Source organism: Cavia porcellus, unplaced genomic scaffold, assembly GCF_034190915.1.
Source record: "Cavia porcellus strain 051 isolate PalLab524CR breed Dunkin Hartley unplaced genomic scaffold, mCavPor4.1 scaffold_24, whole genome shotgun sequence".
Taxonomy (NCBI): domain Eukaryota; kingdom Metazoa; phylum Chordata; class Mammalia; order Rodentia; family Caviidae; genus Cavia; species Cavia porcellus.
In genome coordinates this window covers 25,655,901-25,673,798 of record NW_026947507.1, presented here as the reverse complement: position 1 = coordinate 25,673,798, position 17,898 = coordinate 25,655,901, and the positions used below count along the sequence as shown (strand labels likewise).

Sequence of the window (17,898 nt, the reverse complement as noted above, 5' to 3'; positions counted from 1 at the left end):
TAGATAAAGTAAATTTTTATTCAGATCATAACTTTTGGAGAAAATAATTCAACTTGGTAAATACTATATAGCTAAATATCAAGATTAATAGTCATAAACCAGTGGAGGTACAGTTTTAAAGATATGCTAACAGCTAATTAGATAGAAATTAAAATAACAAAACTAATGGTGCATTTTCTATTGCTGTATAACAAATTATCATAAATTTAGTATTCATAAGACAATATCCATGTATTACCACATAGTTTCCCTGGCTCACATTATAGGTACATTTAGCTGAGTCCCTAGCTCAGGATCTCCCTGGGCAGAAAGGGAAAAATTGAAGTGTCAGCTAGGGTCACAATTCTCATCAATTTCTCTCCCAAGCTCACTGATTTGGCAGAATCCAGTGTGTTGTGGGTATATGCCCAAGGTCATCATTTTTTCCCCATTTACTAATCAGAAATCTAAAGGCCACATAACTGTCTTGCCAAGTTAATATTTGCTACATTCCATGCCAAAAGAGGTCCAACTCCCCGGACTTCATTTCTGCTTCCAGTGACCTATGAAGGAATCTTGTATGTTAAAATAATCATGTATATGACTATCCCATAAACTTTTGCCACATAACATCATTTAATTAAAGGGGCTAGTATACACCACCATATTGACAGACTCCATTCATAACTCAAGGGGAGGAAAGTTAAGGGGTATACATCAGCAGTCAGGAATCCTGGCAACATTCTAAAAAATCAGTCTACTACAGACAGAGCATGTATCAGATAGTTGGTAGGCAAAAGAGGAAGTGCAAGACTCAGAATGAAGGCATAAAGATAGGAAAAGTACTATCTGAGTCTTGCTAGTAGGCCTGAGAGGGAGGAAAGTAGGAGGGGTACTATCAAGTAAAGAGAAACAAAAGTGCAAAGACAAAAGATTCCACAAGCTACATTACATAAGGAAGGGAGCTACAAATAAGGTCTTCAGTTCAGTACTGAATACAGCATAAAGTGTGGGGTAGGAAATGAAGGAAGATGAGTGTGGAGAACCTGGCAGGAGCGAGATTAAAAACAGTCTTCTAGAAACTTAATTTTTAAGGCTATATGGAAAATGACAAATTGTTAATGTTTTATTTCTGATTCTTCTGATATAAACAGTGCAGCATAAATCTTTACATAAAACTTTCAAAGCAATTTTAACAGTGACATATTAGTGATTAATTCAATATACAAAAGAAAACTAAGAAATCAGAGTAAATGCTGAAAACTCTAGATAAGAAATTAAATGTTCATCAAAAAGCAGACAGATACGCATTTTAAAGAGTAAAGTGAAATTGGAGAAAAAATAACAGTAGCACCCAATTTTACTGGTATCAAATGCATACCTTTGCTTCACCACTGCCACCAGCACTTAGTACATTTCTCCATCCTTGTTCCCTGGCCCTATTTATTTTCTCCAACTTTTGGGGAAAAGAAACAGAACACCATTTCAAGTATTTAATATAAAATATATGTAATACATTCAGGAATAAAATAGAAATCAGTGTATTCTTTTTTAAGTATGTGTGGGGCAGGGGAGAAATGTATCATGGAAAAAATAAACCATCCTCTTACCCTTTCCTTTTCTTGCCTTTTCATTTGTTCAGCCTTCCATAAACTTATCTGTAACAATTTAAAGATACACCTCTTAGAACTCAGCATTCTTACCATCTACAATTTGAAAAGGAAGAAAAATAAGAGTAAAAAGCTACCTGGTACTTTTGTTTCTTTTCTTTTTCAATAAATTCCAACCTTTTCTTTCTTAGTGCTTCCTTAAATAAAAAAAAAACATTTTGTTATTTTTTAATCAAGGAAGTCAGTATGCCAATGGCAAAGGTATGCTCAGAAAGGTTAAAAAAAGAAATAGTTTATCGATGTGTTTGAAAGAAACGAGGAAAGGTTTGGAGGCTTTTATATTATAAGGTTTTGTTTCTTTCGTTTTAGCATTTCTGCGAAGCTTTAAAATAAGCAGAATCATTGTACCTCAAACATTTTCCTCCTTTCTTCTCCAGGGTTCACTTTCTTCACTGGAGTGTGATGGGCCTGGACAAAAGGTAAAGCTACAAATTAGATAAAGACTTGAAGGCACTCACTTGAGAATTTCAAATTTATGAAAACGTAAAATAAGAAAGAGGTAAGGCCAATACTTTGTATTGTACTTCTTTCAAAATATATTCCACAAAATAAAGAAATACTGCAGTCTTTTGATACGCCTTCTGCCAAAGAAAATATTAGATTTAGACATTAGAAAGGATTCAATTATCAACTAAATAATTTCACCCTCATTTATTGATATTAACTTTAAATTTCTAATTTGATAATAAAACATCCGAGAAACCCAATAATGAAGAAATTTTTCTTTAAAATAGCTACATAATATGTTCAATATATGAAATTCAAATAAGAGTAAAAATTTATAGCCCACTTCATTTCCTACTCCAGAGGTAAGCATTGCTAATATTTTTATAATTGTTCTTTCAGATATTTTTGCATATCTCTATACACACATAGCTACATAAAGAGAATGGAAGCATTTTTAAAATTTCTATATAAATGTCTCAACACATTAATAGATAGCAAAAAATTTTTTAACAATGTACCTTGATAGTTCTACTTCGTAGTAAGCAAGTTAACAATGGCAATTTGTACATCTGGACTATAATTACCTTATTTAACTATGCCTCTAGGGAGAAACACTGGGTTGGTTACAATTTCTTCCTACTTTCTATGTTTGGTTCTCCTTTGTGTCATATGCATATTTCTCAGAAAGGCAACTTTTATACAAATCATATCATAAGGTAAAAACATAATTTAAATGTTGAGAAAAGCTGCCCTTCCAAGAGGTTCCTCCAATTTACATCCTCACCAAAGAACTCATTTCTCAACATTCTCACAAATATTGGATGTTATCAGTCTATCCTGAATTTGTTTTTTTGAAAGGCTGAGAATATTTTCAAATATATTAAATACATACATTATTCCTTTTACATATTATCTTCTGGAGCTCCTAAATTGCTTACTTTTAGGAGCTTTTTTGTATAATATGGAAAATACAACTATTAAAGTTGTTGTAAATATTTTTCCAGTCTGTTATTTTTAATTTGTTCATTCCGTTAGTACATAATTTAAGTCTACCAATTATTTGACCTATAGTATCTTCTTGTAAGGAATACATTTTAAATCTTGGTTTTACCTTTGCTTCTGCCACTGTTTCCTTTATATTTAAACATTATAGATTTTTGATAGTAGAATGATTCAGTACTCTTAATGTTTTTCCTCCAGAAATCCAATTATCTCAGAACAATTCATTCAGACACATCTCTTTCCTCACTGGTTTGAAATGCCTCATTTATCATTTAGTAAATACACACACACACATACACATTTCTGGAATTTTCTTACTCTACTCCACTTATTCTTTTCCTTATTTCCCATTGTTTCCCCTCCCCCCCGTCTTTCTCTCTCTAGCTCTCTTTCCCTTCTTTCGACTGGATTTAAAGTCCCTTGCAGAAAAGTAGATAGAGATCAAAGTAGATACACAGAGTTTAGCTAACGTAAGAAAATAACCATGTAACTATGCCCAAAGACAAAAAATAAAATATTGCCAATACCCAAAAGCCCTTCAAGTGCCCTTCCGAAGCCATACTTTCCCACCAAGCTTGTAAACAGCACTCTTGCTTTTTCGTATTGTTTAACCACTTACATATGCCTGCCTAAAAAGTATTTAGATTGTTTGGTTTTACACTAATGAGATTATACAACACATTCTTTCTTATCTTCTTTTACTTGACACTATTAAGATTCATCTGTTATTGTTACCTACATCTTTCCTTCATATATATATATATATATATATATATATATATATACACACACACACACATACACACACACATATACACATACACACATACACATATACACATATACATATATACATATTCCACCAAAAATGTGTAGACACTTAAGGAAAAAAATAACTTGTAAAGGTGCACGTCCTCCTGATTTAACACCTGCAGTTATCCATGGGGGACCCTGAAGGATGTGGTACATTGGAGAAAACCCACTAGACTGCCAACCCTTTCAGAAAAAACTGAAAATGCATGTGCAGCAATCTCAATGGACACTTTGACCCAAGCAGCTGTTCACTGGAAGCTAATGCCCACTTTGAGTGCTTCATGTAGCTGTATTTATCTCATGATGTCTCACTAAATTTAGTATTAAAATATTTATGTTTTCCTTTTCCTGTAGTGTGTATACACTTTTTGGGTTCTTCTCTTCATAGATAGACAGACACAGGCTCTCTCTCTCTTCTCCCTCTTCCCCATCTCTCTTTCCCTCTCTCCCTCCTTACTTTCTCTTGCTGCTTTTGCTATCTTCGGCCACCATGAGCTGTTACCCTCAGCCAAGTGCCACCTTGCCCTGGAACCAGCCAATTATGGACTTAAACCTCTATAAACAATGAGTTAAATACACGTTTTCTCCCTTATAAACGCATTGCTGTTTCTTTCCATTTCATATTTTAACCAATTGTTCCTGTCTGAATGCTGATCCTCCACCAGCTCACATGGCTGCTATTATAAAAAAGAGAGGAAAAGAAGGTGCTCTAAAGGATATAACTGCATGTATGTTTAAGTGTGTAGGATTGATAACCATATTACTAAGTTTTTGTTGGATCACTGAACAGAACTGTTTGCAGTCTTGCTGCCTGAATGTCCACTTTGTATGCTTTACTCTTATAACTTGAACAACTATTTCTAAGAGAACAATATGTAATTTATCAACTAGTGACTTCTTACTGTTTATTTTTTTGAAATTATGTACTATTTGTACTTTTTCTGTTTTTTTCTTTAATAAACTTTAAAAAAATGCTATGCTGAGTAAAAGAAGCCAGTTACAAAGCACTACATACTATATAAAATGTCCAGAATAAGCAAATCTATACAGATAGAAAATAAACTGGTGATTGTTTAGGCTTATCAGGGCATGGAAAATTCGAAGGAACTGCTAATTTTAAGATGTATTTGAGGGATGACAAGTATGTTCTAAGATTTTGATTACCCAACTCTGGGAATATATTGTAAACCATCTAATTGTAAACTGTTGGTGGGTGAATTGTATAGTATACGAACTGTATCTCAATAAACCTGTTTGTTTTTTTTTTTAAATACATATCGCCAAGAGTGGCTGAATCATAATCTTTGGTTACAGAACCTACATTTATTTTGACACATTCCACAGGTTAACTCTTACATAGCCAATCTAATGCCAGCCTCAAAATTTGTGAACGACATCTAAAAAGTAGCAATATGAGTAATACTATGTGACATGTGGAACAAAGAAAACATATTTAACTAGGACTCCTACATATTCATCAGGTAAATTATATGAAGGCAAAATGATATTCATCTTTTGATTTTATATATTGCCTTACATATAGAATATTCAAATGTTTGTGAAAAAAAAATACCAAATTATTTCTCTGAGCTCATCATATAGGTATTTTCAGAACGCTACTACTATACTGAAGAGGAAATATGAATGTAAAACACCTATACTAATAATACTGTTTCTTGATGGTTTTTAAGAGCCCAAATCCTGTACATGGAGCTCCCTCTGGTGGCTTAATAACCACTTCTTCTTCTTCTTTTTTTTTTTTTTAACAAAACTTTTAAAAAATACCTTGCAACTAGTTGCAGGAACTAACCCAAAGCCTAATGACATAGAAGTATTTTGATGATATGTTGAGTAATAATAACACATGTTAGCTTGTGCAATTATAACATGACAAACTCTTAAGTGGTTATGCTTTTCTGTATACATTTTTCATTTTCGTACTTAATAATTTATAAGCCCTTGTGAATTTGAATCTAAAATATGTTTTATAGCGGCTGAAGGACAAAAGAAATCTTTTAGAAAAATAGGAATCATAGGCTGGGCATGGTGATATACACCTATACTCCTGGTTACCCAGAAGACTGAGGCAGGAAGATTATAAATTCAAAGACACCCAGAGCTATTTAGTGAGAATCTGTCTCAAAAGATAAAAGGCTCGGAGGTAGCTCATTGGGAGAGCTCTTGCCTACCATGCACAAAGCCCTGGATTCAAATCCATGTGTCAAGAAAAATTAACTTAAATTTATATTTAAAATACTCTAGAAGTTTGGGGGCCATTTTCTTTAGTTCCTTTTATTATTAGGATATTTGGAAAATATTTTATTCATTTGATTGTCAGGTCACCTTTATTATATTTATTTTTTCACAAAATTTTTGTGTTTTTTATTGTGATAAAACATATTTTAAAAAAATATATCATTTTAGCCATTCTTACATGTATAGCTCTGTAGCATTAAGTATATTCACTCAACTGTGTAGAACAATTTAGCTTTAACAGGAGTGGTGGTGCACTCCTGTAATCCCAGCATTCTAGAAGGTGAGGCAGGAGGTTTGTTGCAAGTTTGAGACTAGCCTAGGCTATAAAGTGAGCTCAAGGCCAACCTGAACTATATAGTTTGATCCTGTTTTTAAAATATATAAAAAAATTTAGCCTTAAGTCTAAAATATCTTATCTGAATCATTTATCATTAAGAGTATTTTATAGATATCTATTTATTCAAAATACTAATAGAAATAAAAATTCCACAGCATGTTATTTTGCTTACTAAATAAGTATTAATTGAAAAAGAAGGTAACTTTAAGAAACACAATATATCATCTGATTCTATTAGCCAGAAGAAAAAATTGACTAAATATTTGGCCACAATCTTGCCTAAAAGTGAGGGACTTTCTGTATAACTTTAGTTCAGATTGCCAAGAGTTCTGATCTCTTCATTCTTTCAGAATAATACATGGGCAATAATAAGAAATACATGGTCATTTTCTGCAAGTCCACTCAAGAGTTTATTATTTATTGATCTGGTGACATAAAGATAATTATATCCCCTCTACCAATGGTACTTTTATTACTAAGGAAGGCAGATAATACCGATATGGATATTTCAAGTGTTAAAACGGATACATTTGTAAATGTAATTTGAATAAACATCTTGAAAATTAGCTAATAAATTAATTCATGCTTAATGCATATTTTGATGAATTCTACTTAGAATAAAACACATTATCAAACAAACCTGATCCAGAATATTAGTTTTTAAACATTTATAAGTACCAATGATTTTGTATCAATGAAATATGATAACCACTTATAATGACAAATACAAATTTACAGAAAGCAAATATAATATTAAGTAAAAATATTAGAACACAAAATTATCTATAAACTGCCAGAGGTATATTAAAAATACGCTCCATAGCAGCTAGATGTGGGAATGCATGCTTATAATATTAGCACTCTGGGGTTCAGGTGGGAGGACTGCTACTCAAGCCCACCATGGGCAATTCAGTGACTGAGAAAGACCCTATCTAGAAATTTTTTGACATTTGAGTCTACATGATACATTTATTCGAGTTATACTTTTTCTATCACAATGGATTATATAAACTTTCAAAACTATGCTCTGGTCACATTCTGGGCCACTTAGTAACTTAACTGTGTTTTTTTCCATGTGCCCATCAATACAGTGTTTCTCACAATGACAGATACTTAGGTAAGGAATGGACTTTGTGGATCATGTAGTCTTTGCTCTCACTCAGTGGGTTGACTCAAAACAATGGTATCTACCTAGCACTTACATCTTACCTTTTTAAAAATATATGCATATAAAATAGGAACTATTTAATTCTGGAAAGGCATGAAACTACTTGTATTAAAGATTTTATCTATCTTCAGTAAATTTCAGGTCCTTGACAGAAATATCTGAACTGTTCCAAATTTGCCTCAAGGCATCCACACGTGACAATAGAAAGCAAAGTCTATGAAACTCTCTTTCCTCATTTCCCAATATATGTGTCTCTTTCTTTTTTTGAGCTTCATCAGATCAATTCTGATCTGGCCCCGCTGTGAGGATGATGTGGTCTTTAAACTGCAATCTTGCTATTCTGTCCAACCTCTGTAGCTTTTCACCTGGTGTTGACAGCTCTGCTCCATTTCCTACATAGTAAGGAGGAAGTCTATGTATAACAAAACCCTTCTTTATATCTGATAAAAAGCAGTTTTTTGGTGTCCCCCTACTGTTCCATAAGAGTTCTCAGAAAGCCACTTAGTCTTCTTATTGCAACAGCTGTGGTTTCCACATGCATGAGCAGTTGCCAATGAACTACTCTGGATCTCTACATCTATTGTGCAGTATCAAATGCCAGCCCTGAAATGGTGTTCAAAAGGAAGCCACTCCATGAGTTCTGTTAGATGGTGACAGTCACGAGAATGGAATGGCCAGCCCTAAAGGGTTGTCCACTTGACCATTGTCCCTCTCAGAAAACACAACAAATCACCTGGTTTCAATGTGAACTTGGGCATTGGAGCACCAAGCTGGGCCTCGGCCTTCACACTGTGCTCACATCCCAGGGCTACCATTGGTAGACAAAGTTGGCAAAGCTTCTCTCTCTCTAGCTAACTGCAGGACAAAAAGCTCTATATCAAAATGGGGAAGTAGGCCCTGAACTGCCACCAGATGATGTGAAGCAGAGTAAGTAAGGTTCTTCACTTGAATAAAAATAGGTAAATAAAAATTTGTGGCACTAGATGAACAGCTAATAGCACATTCAGTTATGAACTCATTCATGGATTAATCCACTGATAAATATACCACTTCTATGAGCCCATCATCTTTCAAAACCCTCAACTCTGAATGTAAGACTTTGTAGCAATATTTTAGATCTAAACCATAATAGTTGTTAGATGTCAATTAGGTGAAGATGTGTAATACTAAAAGGGAAGATAACCAAGGAATGGGTTCTTTACTTAAGCATTTAGAGATGAGGGAGAAATTTACCACTAAGAAGCAGTCAGTGATAAAGAAGAAAAACCAAACCAAATCAAAGCAAACCAGTAAAAACTCCAACTTAGTAGCACCAAGCAAATTGTACCACAATCCAACAGACTTCGTAGTGAGTTCAATGGCTCTCTAAGTAGCTTTCCAGTCTGTATACCCTGGGAGTTTCTCAGGGGTTTCATCAGTACAACCAGGAGTCTCCTGGTGCAAGACCCAGACTGTGGCAGCTCAATGAAATCCACTAGCCAGTGGGTTATGCTATACCCTCTCTAATAAGGTCTGAATTTCAGCTTAAGCACAGGTTAAGAGAATTTCAAAAATTGTTCCTTCTTTGGTTATTCTGCATTAGCACTAGGAGTAGCAGCTGTATCTTGTATCTGCTATTCCTATAATATATTCCCTAGTGCTCTCTTTATACCTTTAAAGGTTAATTCCATGAAAATAGTTAATTACAGTGTTTATAGTTTTCCCTTTTATAATTAATATTATTATTATTACTATTTCTATTATCATTTTGTAGTACTGGGGATTGAAACCATTGTGTCTTACATATTAGGCAAATACTCTACCCTAGCCCTTTCAACTTTTTAAATTTTGAGTCAGGTTCTTGCTAATTGCTCACCCTGTCCTTAAACTTGCAGTCCTACTGCCTCAGCATTCCAAGTAGGTAAGATGACAGGTACAACAGGCCTCCCTATTAAATTACGGAGAAGGTCTTGTTTCCTGACATAATGCTGACTTACATAACTTATCTGAGGACTGTTTCGTAGTAATTATTCGGAAAAATTTTATGACTGATTTTAACTAAAGTGACTCATTAAGTTCACCTTACAGCAGTGTAATAAAAGTGTTTTTGAGAATGTAATATGAATATATACATGTACTCAATTGAAATACAACAGAATCAACTATATGATCACATTCTTTCCAGCTCCGTGATTTTGACTTACTTAATTCTAAATTCTTAAATACCAAATTTTTTAGATTTTTATCATGTGTATCACAAGTATTCACTTCTTTCATAAATAAAACCAAATAGCTCTATGAAAGTTGTTCAAAGGTGATTTAATTTATAACTCTTTTTATTGTATCTACTATCTACCTTCAGAATCTACTTAATGTTTTCACGTGACTTTTATAAAGCTCCTTAGTTTTAGCAAAGAGATGAAATGAGAACACTAATATTCCTTAATAAAAATAATTCTATGAATATTAAGATAACTGAGCTGCAATAAAGTAAGGTCAAATCAATGTGTTACTAATCATATTTTGTAACATGATCATACCTGTTTATGTTTTGGGAGTGGTTTCTTTTCAAGTAATTTTTTATCTCCATGTTTCTTACATGTTAAAGGTACTCCATATTTAGCAGCAGGCTTTGTGATTTTCTGAGCAGGCACAACAGAAGCCAAGCTTTGTCCAGATGCTGGTCTTTTAACTACATAAAGACACAAAGATTTTCTCCTAGTAGTTCTTTGTATTAAATCTTTACTTAAAAATTCTCCAAGACAGAATTTTTTGTTTTCACAGTCAGTGACAACGTGAAACTTTTCATCAATTAGCTTATTCAGTCCTTAGCATATATCAATGCCACAACTGTTTACACTAATCCAAATTTTGAAAGAAGCAAAGATTAAACTCCTTTAAGATGCTGAAATTGTTCATATAAGAAAGTACCTCCCAGAGCCGGGGCTTTAGCTCAGCGGCACAAGTGCCTGCCTGGCAAGTACAAAGTTGTGAGTTCGTTCCCCAGTACAAAAAACAAACAGAGTGAAGAAAGTATTTCCCTAAAATTATGTAGCACATGTATGTGGACTCTAAGTTGTAGATTTTATACAGTACATGAATTATACATGTACTATTATACAATAAAGTTAACAAAAATAAATTTTTAAAAATCATTTTAGAAATTACTTTCAAAGTCAAAACAAAATTCCAGAGCAACTGTTAAACATTAGTTCTATAACTATGCACAATATTTTATTCTTATATAGTCTGAATGATGCCTATACCTACAGATCTATTAAAGAACAAACATTTTAAAACATTCATTCACTAAGAATACCACAGAATAGGTAACTTTATTTGCTGCTGATGGGAATATAGACTAGTCAAACTTTCTGGAAGGCAATCTATATCAAGACTATCAAGCCAGGTGTGGTGGCACATACCCGCAATTTTACCATGTGGGAGGCTGACGCAGAGGATCTAAGACTGTAGATCCTAGTCTGAGTTTGAGGTCAGCCTGGGCTACATAGTGAGTTCAAAGCTAGTCTGAACTACACTGCAAGACTGTGTCTCAAAAAAACCCAAAAAACCAAACCAAACAAAAAAACAATCTTCCACATTAACTAATGAACCTCTTTGCTCAAACTCCCCCACAGCCTGAGCAGCAGTTTTCTTTCTTCTTTTAGCCCACAATCTAGCTCAGGATATTTTGGGTTAAATCATGTTAACCCAAAAATCATGTCTCTTTCAACCAGTATTTTTGCTTTTTAGGAGAGGAAAGGAGAAAGAAATTTATCCTGTAGTTCATAATGAAATACTATCATTAAACTCAGATGAGAAAATTTAAGTGTATCACAAAATGCTCAACATGTAATAGTGTGAATAAAATTTAGGCCAGATGTGGTGATGCACACCTGTAATTCCAGCACTCCAGAGGCTGAGGCAGGAGGATTGCCATGAGTTTGAGGCCAGCCTAGACCACCTAGTGAGTTCAAGGCCAACCTGGACTACAGAGCAAGACCTTGTCTCAAAAACTAAAAAATTAATTAATAATAAATAAATAACTTTGGTTATAATTTGATCATATGGTTGATCCCAATTCAAAGTCTTCAGGCATACTGTCATCTAGAAAAGGAATACTGTACCAAATGTAACAATGTGTTAAAATTAGGGTCATTCTTTTAAAAACTTTTTACAATGAACACATACTAGATATCAGCCATTTGGCTGGCATTTTAGAGATACAGAAATAATTTATGCTGATGATATATGATACAATGTGTTAGGGTAAGGTTTTCCAAACATACTACACATTTTGACCAATACTAGGAAGTGTAAGAAATTCAACCATATGATCAAATTAGAACATACATACAAAGTCACAAAATTATAATTTGACTAATTGTGTAAAAACAAGCAAGTGAAAATTGTTTGCCAGAAAATGGGCTGTAGGTACAAAATCATAAAAATGATAGACATGTATAGTTTCCATGTACACTTCACAGAAAAAGAAAAATTATATTCTGAACTTTGAGTATTTCTCAAGCACTGTGTCAAGGCTAACCTCTAGCATGAAGTTTAATGCAGTTGGTTGGTGCCTAAAAGACATTTATTATTAGCCAAATATGGTGCTGCATGCCTATAATCCCAGGACTCAAGAGTCTTGGGGCAGGAGGATTGCTGTAAGTTTGAGACCAGTCTGGACTACATTGTAAGTTGAAAGCCAGCCTGAACTATACAGTAGGGCCCTGTCTGAAAAACAAAACAAAACAAAACAACCAGCAAAAACACCACCAAAAAAATTTATTAACTCCATCAGAAATACTACTTCTGGGGCTGGGGATTTAGCTTAGCGGCATAAGCGCCTGCCTTGCAAGCAGACAGTCGTGGGTTCGATCCCCAGTATCGATAAAAAGGAAAAAGACAAAAAGAAAAGAAATATTACTTCTGCTTTAGCCCTGGACTATTAAATGTTTTATTTATCTCATTCTTCTTACATAACTTTCTTTCTAATTCCTTTATCCAGGTGGAAAGACTGTGCTAACAGCGAGTCTTTCTGGCTTTTGTGTCAGGAAGACTTCTGATTAACATTTGATTTATCTTTTTTAAGATCTGACTTCTTAGAAAGCTTTCCTGGCAGCAGAGAACATGCTGACTCTATTGCTGTATGCCAGCCCTGTCCCCTTTGCAGTGCTAACTATTGAAGCTATGAAGTACTGACTACAACCCCAGATTTTTTATTTTGAGACATAGGCTGGCTAAATTGTCCAGGCAGACCTTAAACTTGTTATCTTCCCATCTTTGCCTCCCAATTAACTGAGACTATATGTGTACCACCACAACCAGCTAGTCTCTTGTGGATTCTCTCTCTCTCTCTCTCTCTCTCTCTCTCTCTCTATATATATATATATATATATATATATACATACATATACATATATATGAGTTACTCTCCTGCAAGTCTCTGCACAATGAAAAATTGAATTTAATGGTCTTTATAAAGGGTTAAATGGGGTTGGAAATACAGCTTACTGGTAAGGCACGTGTATGAGGGTTCAAGCTCAGTGACCAGCACTGCAAAAATATATATTTTTTTAAATTTTAAGAAGGGTTGGAGAAAAAAAAAAGAAGGCCTGAATAGAGTTGGCCTTTCTGGGACACAATGCTACACTACTTACAGTGAATATGGACTCATTTTTATAGTATGGTATTTATTTTTATTAATTTATCCAAACTAAGAATGGAATAGAATATGTCAAACAATATGTTTGAAAAACATTATACTTCTCATACCTTAAAAAACTTACAATGATTTCAGAAACCCATTCTGAATTTATTCTGTGTAGGAAAGAAATAGTTTCCCTCTCATATAGATATAGGTGTGTGAATAATATGTATCATATAACCACATCCATAATCCTACAAATATGCTGACAACAGTCACAGTTTAAAAAAAAAAAACCTTACTTTTAATAAATTGCTTGATTTCACATTAATTTATTCTAAAAAATTTTAGAATATGAAGTATTTCTCAAAGAAAAATATTTTACAGAAATATTTATACCTAACTTACAGTGTTCTCAAAATATCAGTCAAGCATATGATAAAGATTTCTTTCTTTTTTTTTTTGTCTTTTTCTTTTTTATCGGTACCGGAGATTGAACTCATGACTGCCTGCTTGCAAGGCAGGGGCTTATGCCACTGAGCTAAATCCCCAGCCCCATGATAAAGATTTCAAGTCAGATTTTCTTTAAATATGACAGGCAAAAAGGAGACATTTTGTTATCAATTTATCAATAACTTACATATTGCCCTATGTCATAAATAAGTTGAGCTATTTTTTCCTCAAGATTAAATTTAGCCTACAATCATCCCAATTTATTATCTCTTATTTACACAAAGTTTTAGTACAATTAGGCTTCCTTATTGCAAAAACATGAAAAGTCTCATGTTAAATTTCATTTACCTGGCACAGGCTGTACTCCATACTTTGAAAATGTTTTTAGACAAAATTCTTCTGCAATAAGCTTATATTAAAAGAGGGAGGGAAAGAAGAAAGATTAAATTTCCACAATAAAAAACATTATCCATTAGTCACATTTGTTTTTCTTTTTTGGCTTTACCAATTTATTACTTCTACAGATAGACTTTTTCTAGAATTAATCTAGTAAGTAACCAATGCTCCCATATGCTATTTACCTATTCGATAGCTCAGCCAGATGGCAAAGTACCTATCTGGATTTCTCTGTGCATCTATAGCATTAATTTACTTCACAACTATTTAAGAACCACTTATCAAAGAAACTCTCAAGATAACCTCCAAGTTATTATAACTTTACGTGCATCACCTCAGTATCTCCAGTGAGTTTACACTCACGTTCGACAGTAAACTACTGGGTAAATATTCTTACATAATTCAGTAGGTGCATTTTAACATAATTACAAAGACTCCACCACTTATTCCTCAGCATTTTAAAACATTTTGAAAAGCAAAAATCATTTATATTTTGTGCAAGTAATTTTGTTTCCTTTTCAGTGCAAAACTATGACTCCAACAAAGATTTAACTCAAATTAAGCTTCCTTTATTCTAACTGCATGGGAAAGTGAATTTTACCTTTTTTTTTTCTTTCTTTCTTTCTTTTTTTTTGTCTTTTTGAGACAGGGTCTCGGTGCAGTTCAGGCTGCCTTGAGCTCACTTTGTAGCCTAGGCTGGTCTCCAATTCGCAATGATCCTTCTGCCTCAGCCTCCCAAGTGCTGGGATTACAGGCGTGAAACACCACGCCTGGCCATTTTACCTCTTTTCAAGAGAAGTGAGGACTAATGGAAAGCATATACTAACAGTGGACGAGACAACTCACAAGGCAGAAAACTTTGATCAGAGGTTTGTCTTTCCCATTAAGAATTCTCTATGGTAGTTCTCAAATTTTCAAAGCCACAGTATCAGTATCACCTGAACTTACTAAATATGCAAATTACCAGGCTCCACCCTAGTAGTGAAACAGATTGTCACAGAACCCAGCAAAGCTCTCCAGGAAATTCTGATGTGTGCTAAATCTTGAGAATCAGTATAAGATGGGATAAATATAAATGAAAATCTGCTTTACAGGCAATTCAGAGAAAATATGCGAATGTGTTTTCTCTCCTAAACACACATATTTTTTCTTTTTCTTGGAAGAGAATGGCCATTTTATAATCTTACTTGCCCCCAAATTTAATAATTTTTCCATTGTTTGAATATGAATCTTTTCTCTTTTACAAATATTCTTGCAAATTAAGAGATGGGTATAGAAGCTGGATGTGGTAGCACATGCCTATAATCCCAGCACTCAGAAGGTTTGAGGCAGGAGAATCGCTCCAAATTCAAGGCTAGCCTGGGGCACATAGTGAGTTCAAGAGGTTACCCATAGGTCACCACTTAAATGAAAATTTTCAATCAATATAATTAAAAATTCAACTGCTCAGCCACATCAACCATATTTCAAAAGTTCAACAACCACATGTGGCAATGCCTATGATAGTGGACAATGTACATGGAACATTTTATCATCACAAAGTTGTTTTACTGAACAGCTTCTATAATTCCTAATTAATCAGAAGTTATCCATGATTTGTCAAGTCATATCCAGGAAGTTGTTGCCAAGACTGAGAACTTGCCATCAACCTTGGCTAATGGAATTGGGAGAATTTAAGTTTTAAAAGTAAAAACTGCAGTGAGCATTATAGCAATACTTGGAAGAATAACAATAGTACACACAGTAAAACTTATGAACTGTTTTGAAATTAAAGCCTTAAGAATGTACCAGATAGCCAGATGCCGCATACACCTATAATCCCAGCACTCAGAAGGCTGAAGTAGGGAGGGTCACTTAGAAATTCGAGAAACTTAGAACTTACGAGAACTTACTTAGAACTTACGAGAAACTTAGAGAACTTAGAAATTCGAGACTAGCCTGAGCAATATAGTGAGACTCTGACTCAAAAACAAAACCAAACAAACAAAAACTATTACAAACCTTCTCACTCCAATAATGAACAAGTGATACGTTACTATAAAACAAGATACAAAGAAAAAATTTTTTCATAAAAAATGAGATCTAAGTGGTGCTTAATTAATAAGATGGATCAGTGTATACAAATAAAGATGTAATACTCCATTACATGTCAAATACTCCATTTTTTAATAATAGTAATTGGTGCCTTTTCCCCATAGTATAGGTCTTGCAATCTTTAACATTTTCCCTTTCATCACTAGCTAGATGAATTCCACTCCTTCAGCCTTGTGACTGTATGTACTAAGTGCATAAGAAAAAGAAACTTCGGCAAGACTAAATGAAGCCATTGTTTCTTCTCTAGAAGCTGCCAAAAAGCAGCAGTATACTACATCATAAAGCTGTCTTTGCAAATATTATTTATAACAAAGAAGTCTTGTGAGACACCCACATTTCAGAAGTTGTTCCTATGTTCTATACAAGTAACCTTTAATCTCCAAATTTTAACTGGGTTTCTTGCTTAATAATGCATTCTTTGGAATCAACAGTTAAATCCATATCCTTGTTTTCTGAAGAGCGTTCAGAAAGATGTTCTGTTGAGCCAGAAGGATGCAGACATTGTTATAGTAGAACTCAGGATTCTCAGTAGGAAAGGATCGTCTCTGATCAAGGTTTTTTGCCTTGTGGGTTGTCTAGTCCACTATTACTATAGGAATATTCTTTCTATCTGGCCTCACTTCTCATAAAAAAGCAGAAATTTTATTTTCCTTTCTCACTCAGTTAAAAAAAAGTATATTTATAATACAAGCATAATACAAGTATGATTTTCCTAGAGAGTTTATTTATAGAAGAGATGTAATTTACTGTATTTAAATTAACAAAAGCCACACTAAATATGAAAAGTAAAATAATTTAAGTTTCAGGTGATCACATTTTTATGAATAACTGATATTAGTAATTTGATATTGTTTTCTAAAATCTGTCAAATTATAATTAAATTTGACTCAAAAACACTATGCATATCATTTAAATAATAGAGAAAAATCATGAGTTAATTATCTACCACACATACATACAAATGCCTATAAAACAATGGTTTCCAATTATTTTCCATCAAAGAGAATATGATTGTCATATAAATTATGCTTATGATATACAGTGTAATAGATGATACTTAATATAAATGAAAGATTTTAAGCACTTACATGATAGACATTTTACGTGCATATTCACTTTTAATTCTCAAAACAACCTCAACATACACATTTACAGCCCTACTACTTACATGAGAGGCAAGTGAAGCACAAAATGGTTAGGTAATTTTACAGTTAGGAACTCAAGAAACAGAGGACTGATGTAAAACTGGAAAGCACATGAAAGGAAATCGAGATATGTAAGATGTAATACAAGCAAGTGATGCCAACGTAGTGTGAAGAGGGCCTCCGACACCCCAAGGATCTGACAAGGCATGTCCTGAGTAAACGCCATAAACCTACTGCTTAACTTGAATTACAAAATTTTTAAAAACATACCTGAGGGGAGAGAAACTTTTCAATGCGTTTGGCTATAAAACTTTTCTCTAATATGGAGTTGACGGATGGTCTATCCCTAGGATTTCTTTTAAATAACTGAGAGAGCAAACTGCGGAGATCATAGGAATAATGAAAAGATACAGGTGGAAAAGATCCAGATATTATCTTCAGTACCAGGTTTTTCATATTGCCAGCTTCAAACTAAAATCCAGAAAATACATCAACATACATAAAACATATTG

The 17,898-nt window shown here is 33.7% G+C and overlaps 1 protein-coding gene and 1 pseudogene across 18 annotated transcripts in view; both read right to left on the bottom strand.

Annotated features, from left to right (window-relative positions):
- The window catches only part of Nek1 (NIMA related kinase 1), a 165,796-nt gene that overhangs the window by 123,568 nt on the left and 24,330 nt on the right, over positions 1–17,898 (bottom strand). For 8 of the 18 annotated variants that reach the window (XM_063234760.1, XM_063234759.1, XM_063234764.1 and 5 more), the window contains 8 exons: positions 17,657–17,857; positions 14,100–14,160; positions 10,192–10,343; positions 2,162–2,230; positions 1,998–2,057; positions 1,727–1,786; positions 1,590–1,637; positions 1,361–1,435 (listed from right to left, as the gene is read on the bottom strand). In XM_063234760.1, coding sequence (XP_063090830.1) covers positions 1,361–1,435; positions 1,590–1,637; positions 1,727–1,786; positions 1,998–2,057; positions 2,162–2,230; positions 10,192–10,343; positions 14,100–14,160; positions 17,657–17,857 — 726 coding nt within the window. The remainder of the gene's footprint in view (positions 1–1,360; positions 1,436–1,589; positions 1,638–1,726; positions 1,787–1,997; positions 2,058–2,161; positions 2,231–10,191; positions 10,344–14,099; positions 14,161–17,656; positions 17,858–17,898) is intronic. The other 10 variants (XM_063234762.1, XM_063234768.1, XM_063234769.1 and 7 more) reach the window with 3 other exon arrangements.
- LOC134472688 (ribosomal oxygenase 2-like) lies at positions 4,348–10,183 on the bottom strand (annotated as a pseudogene).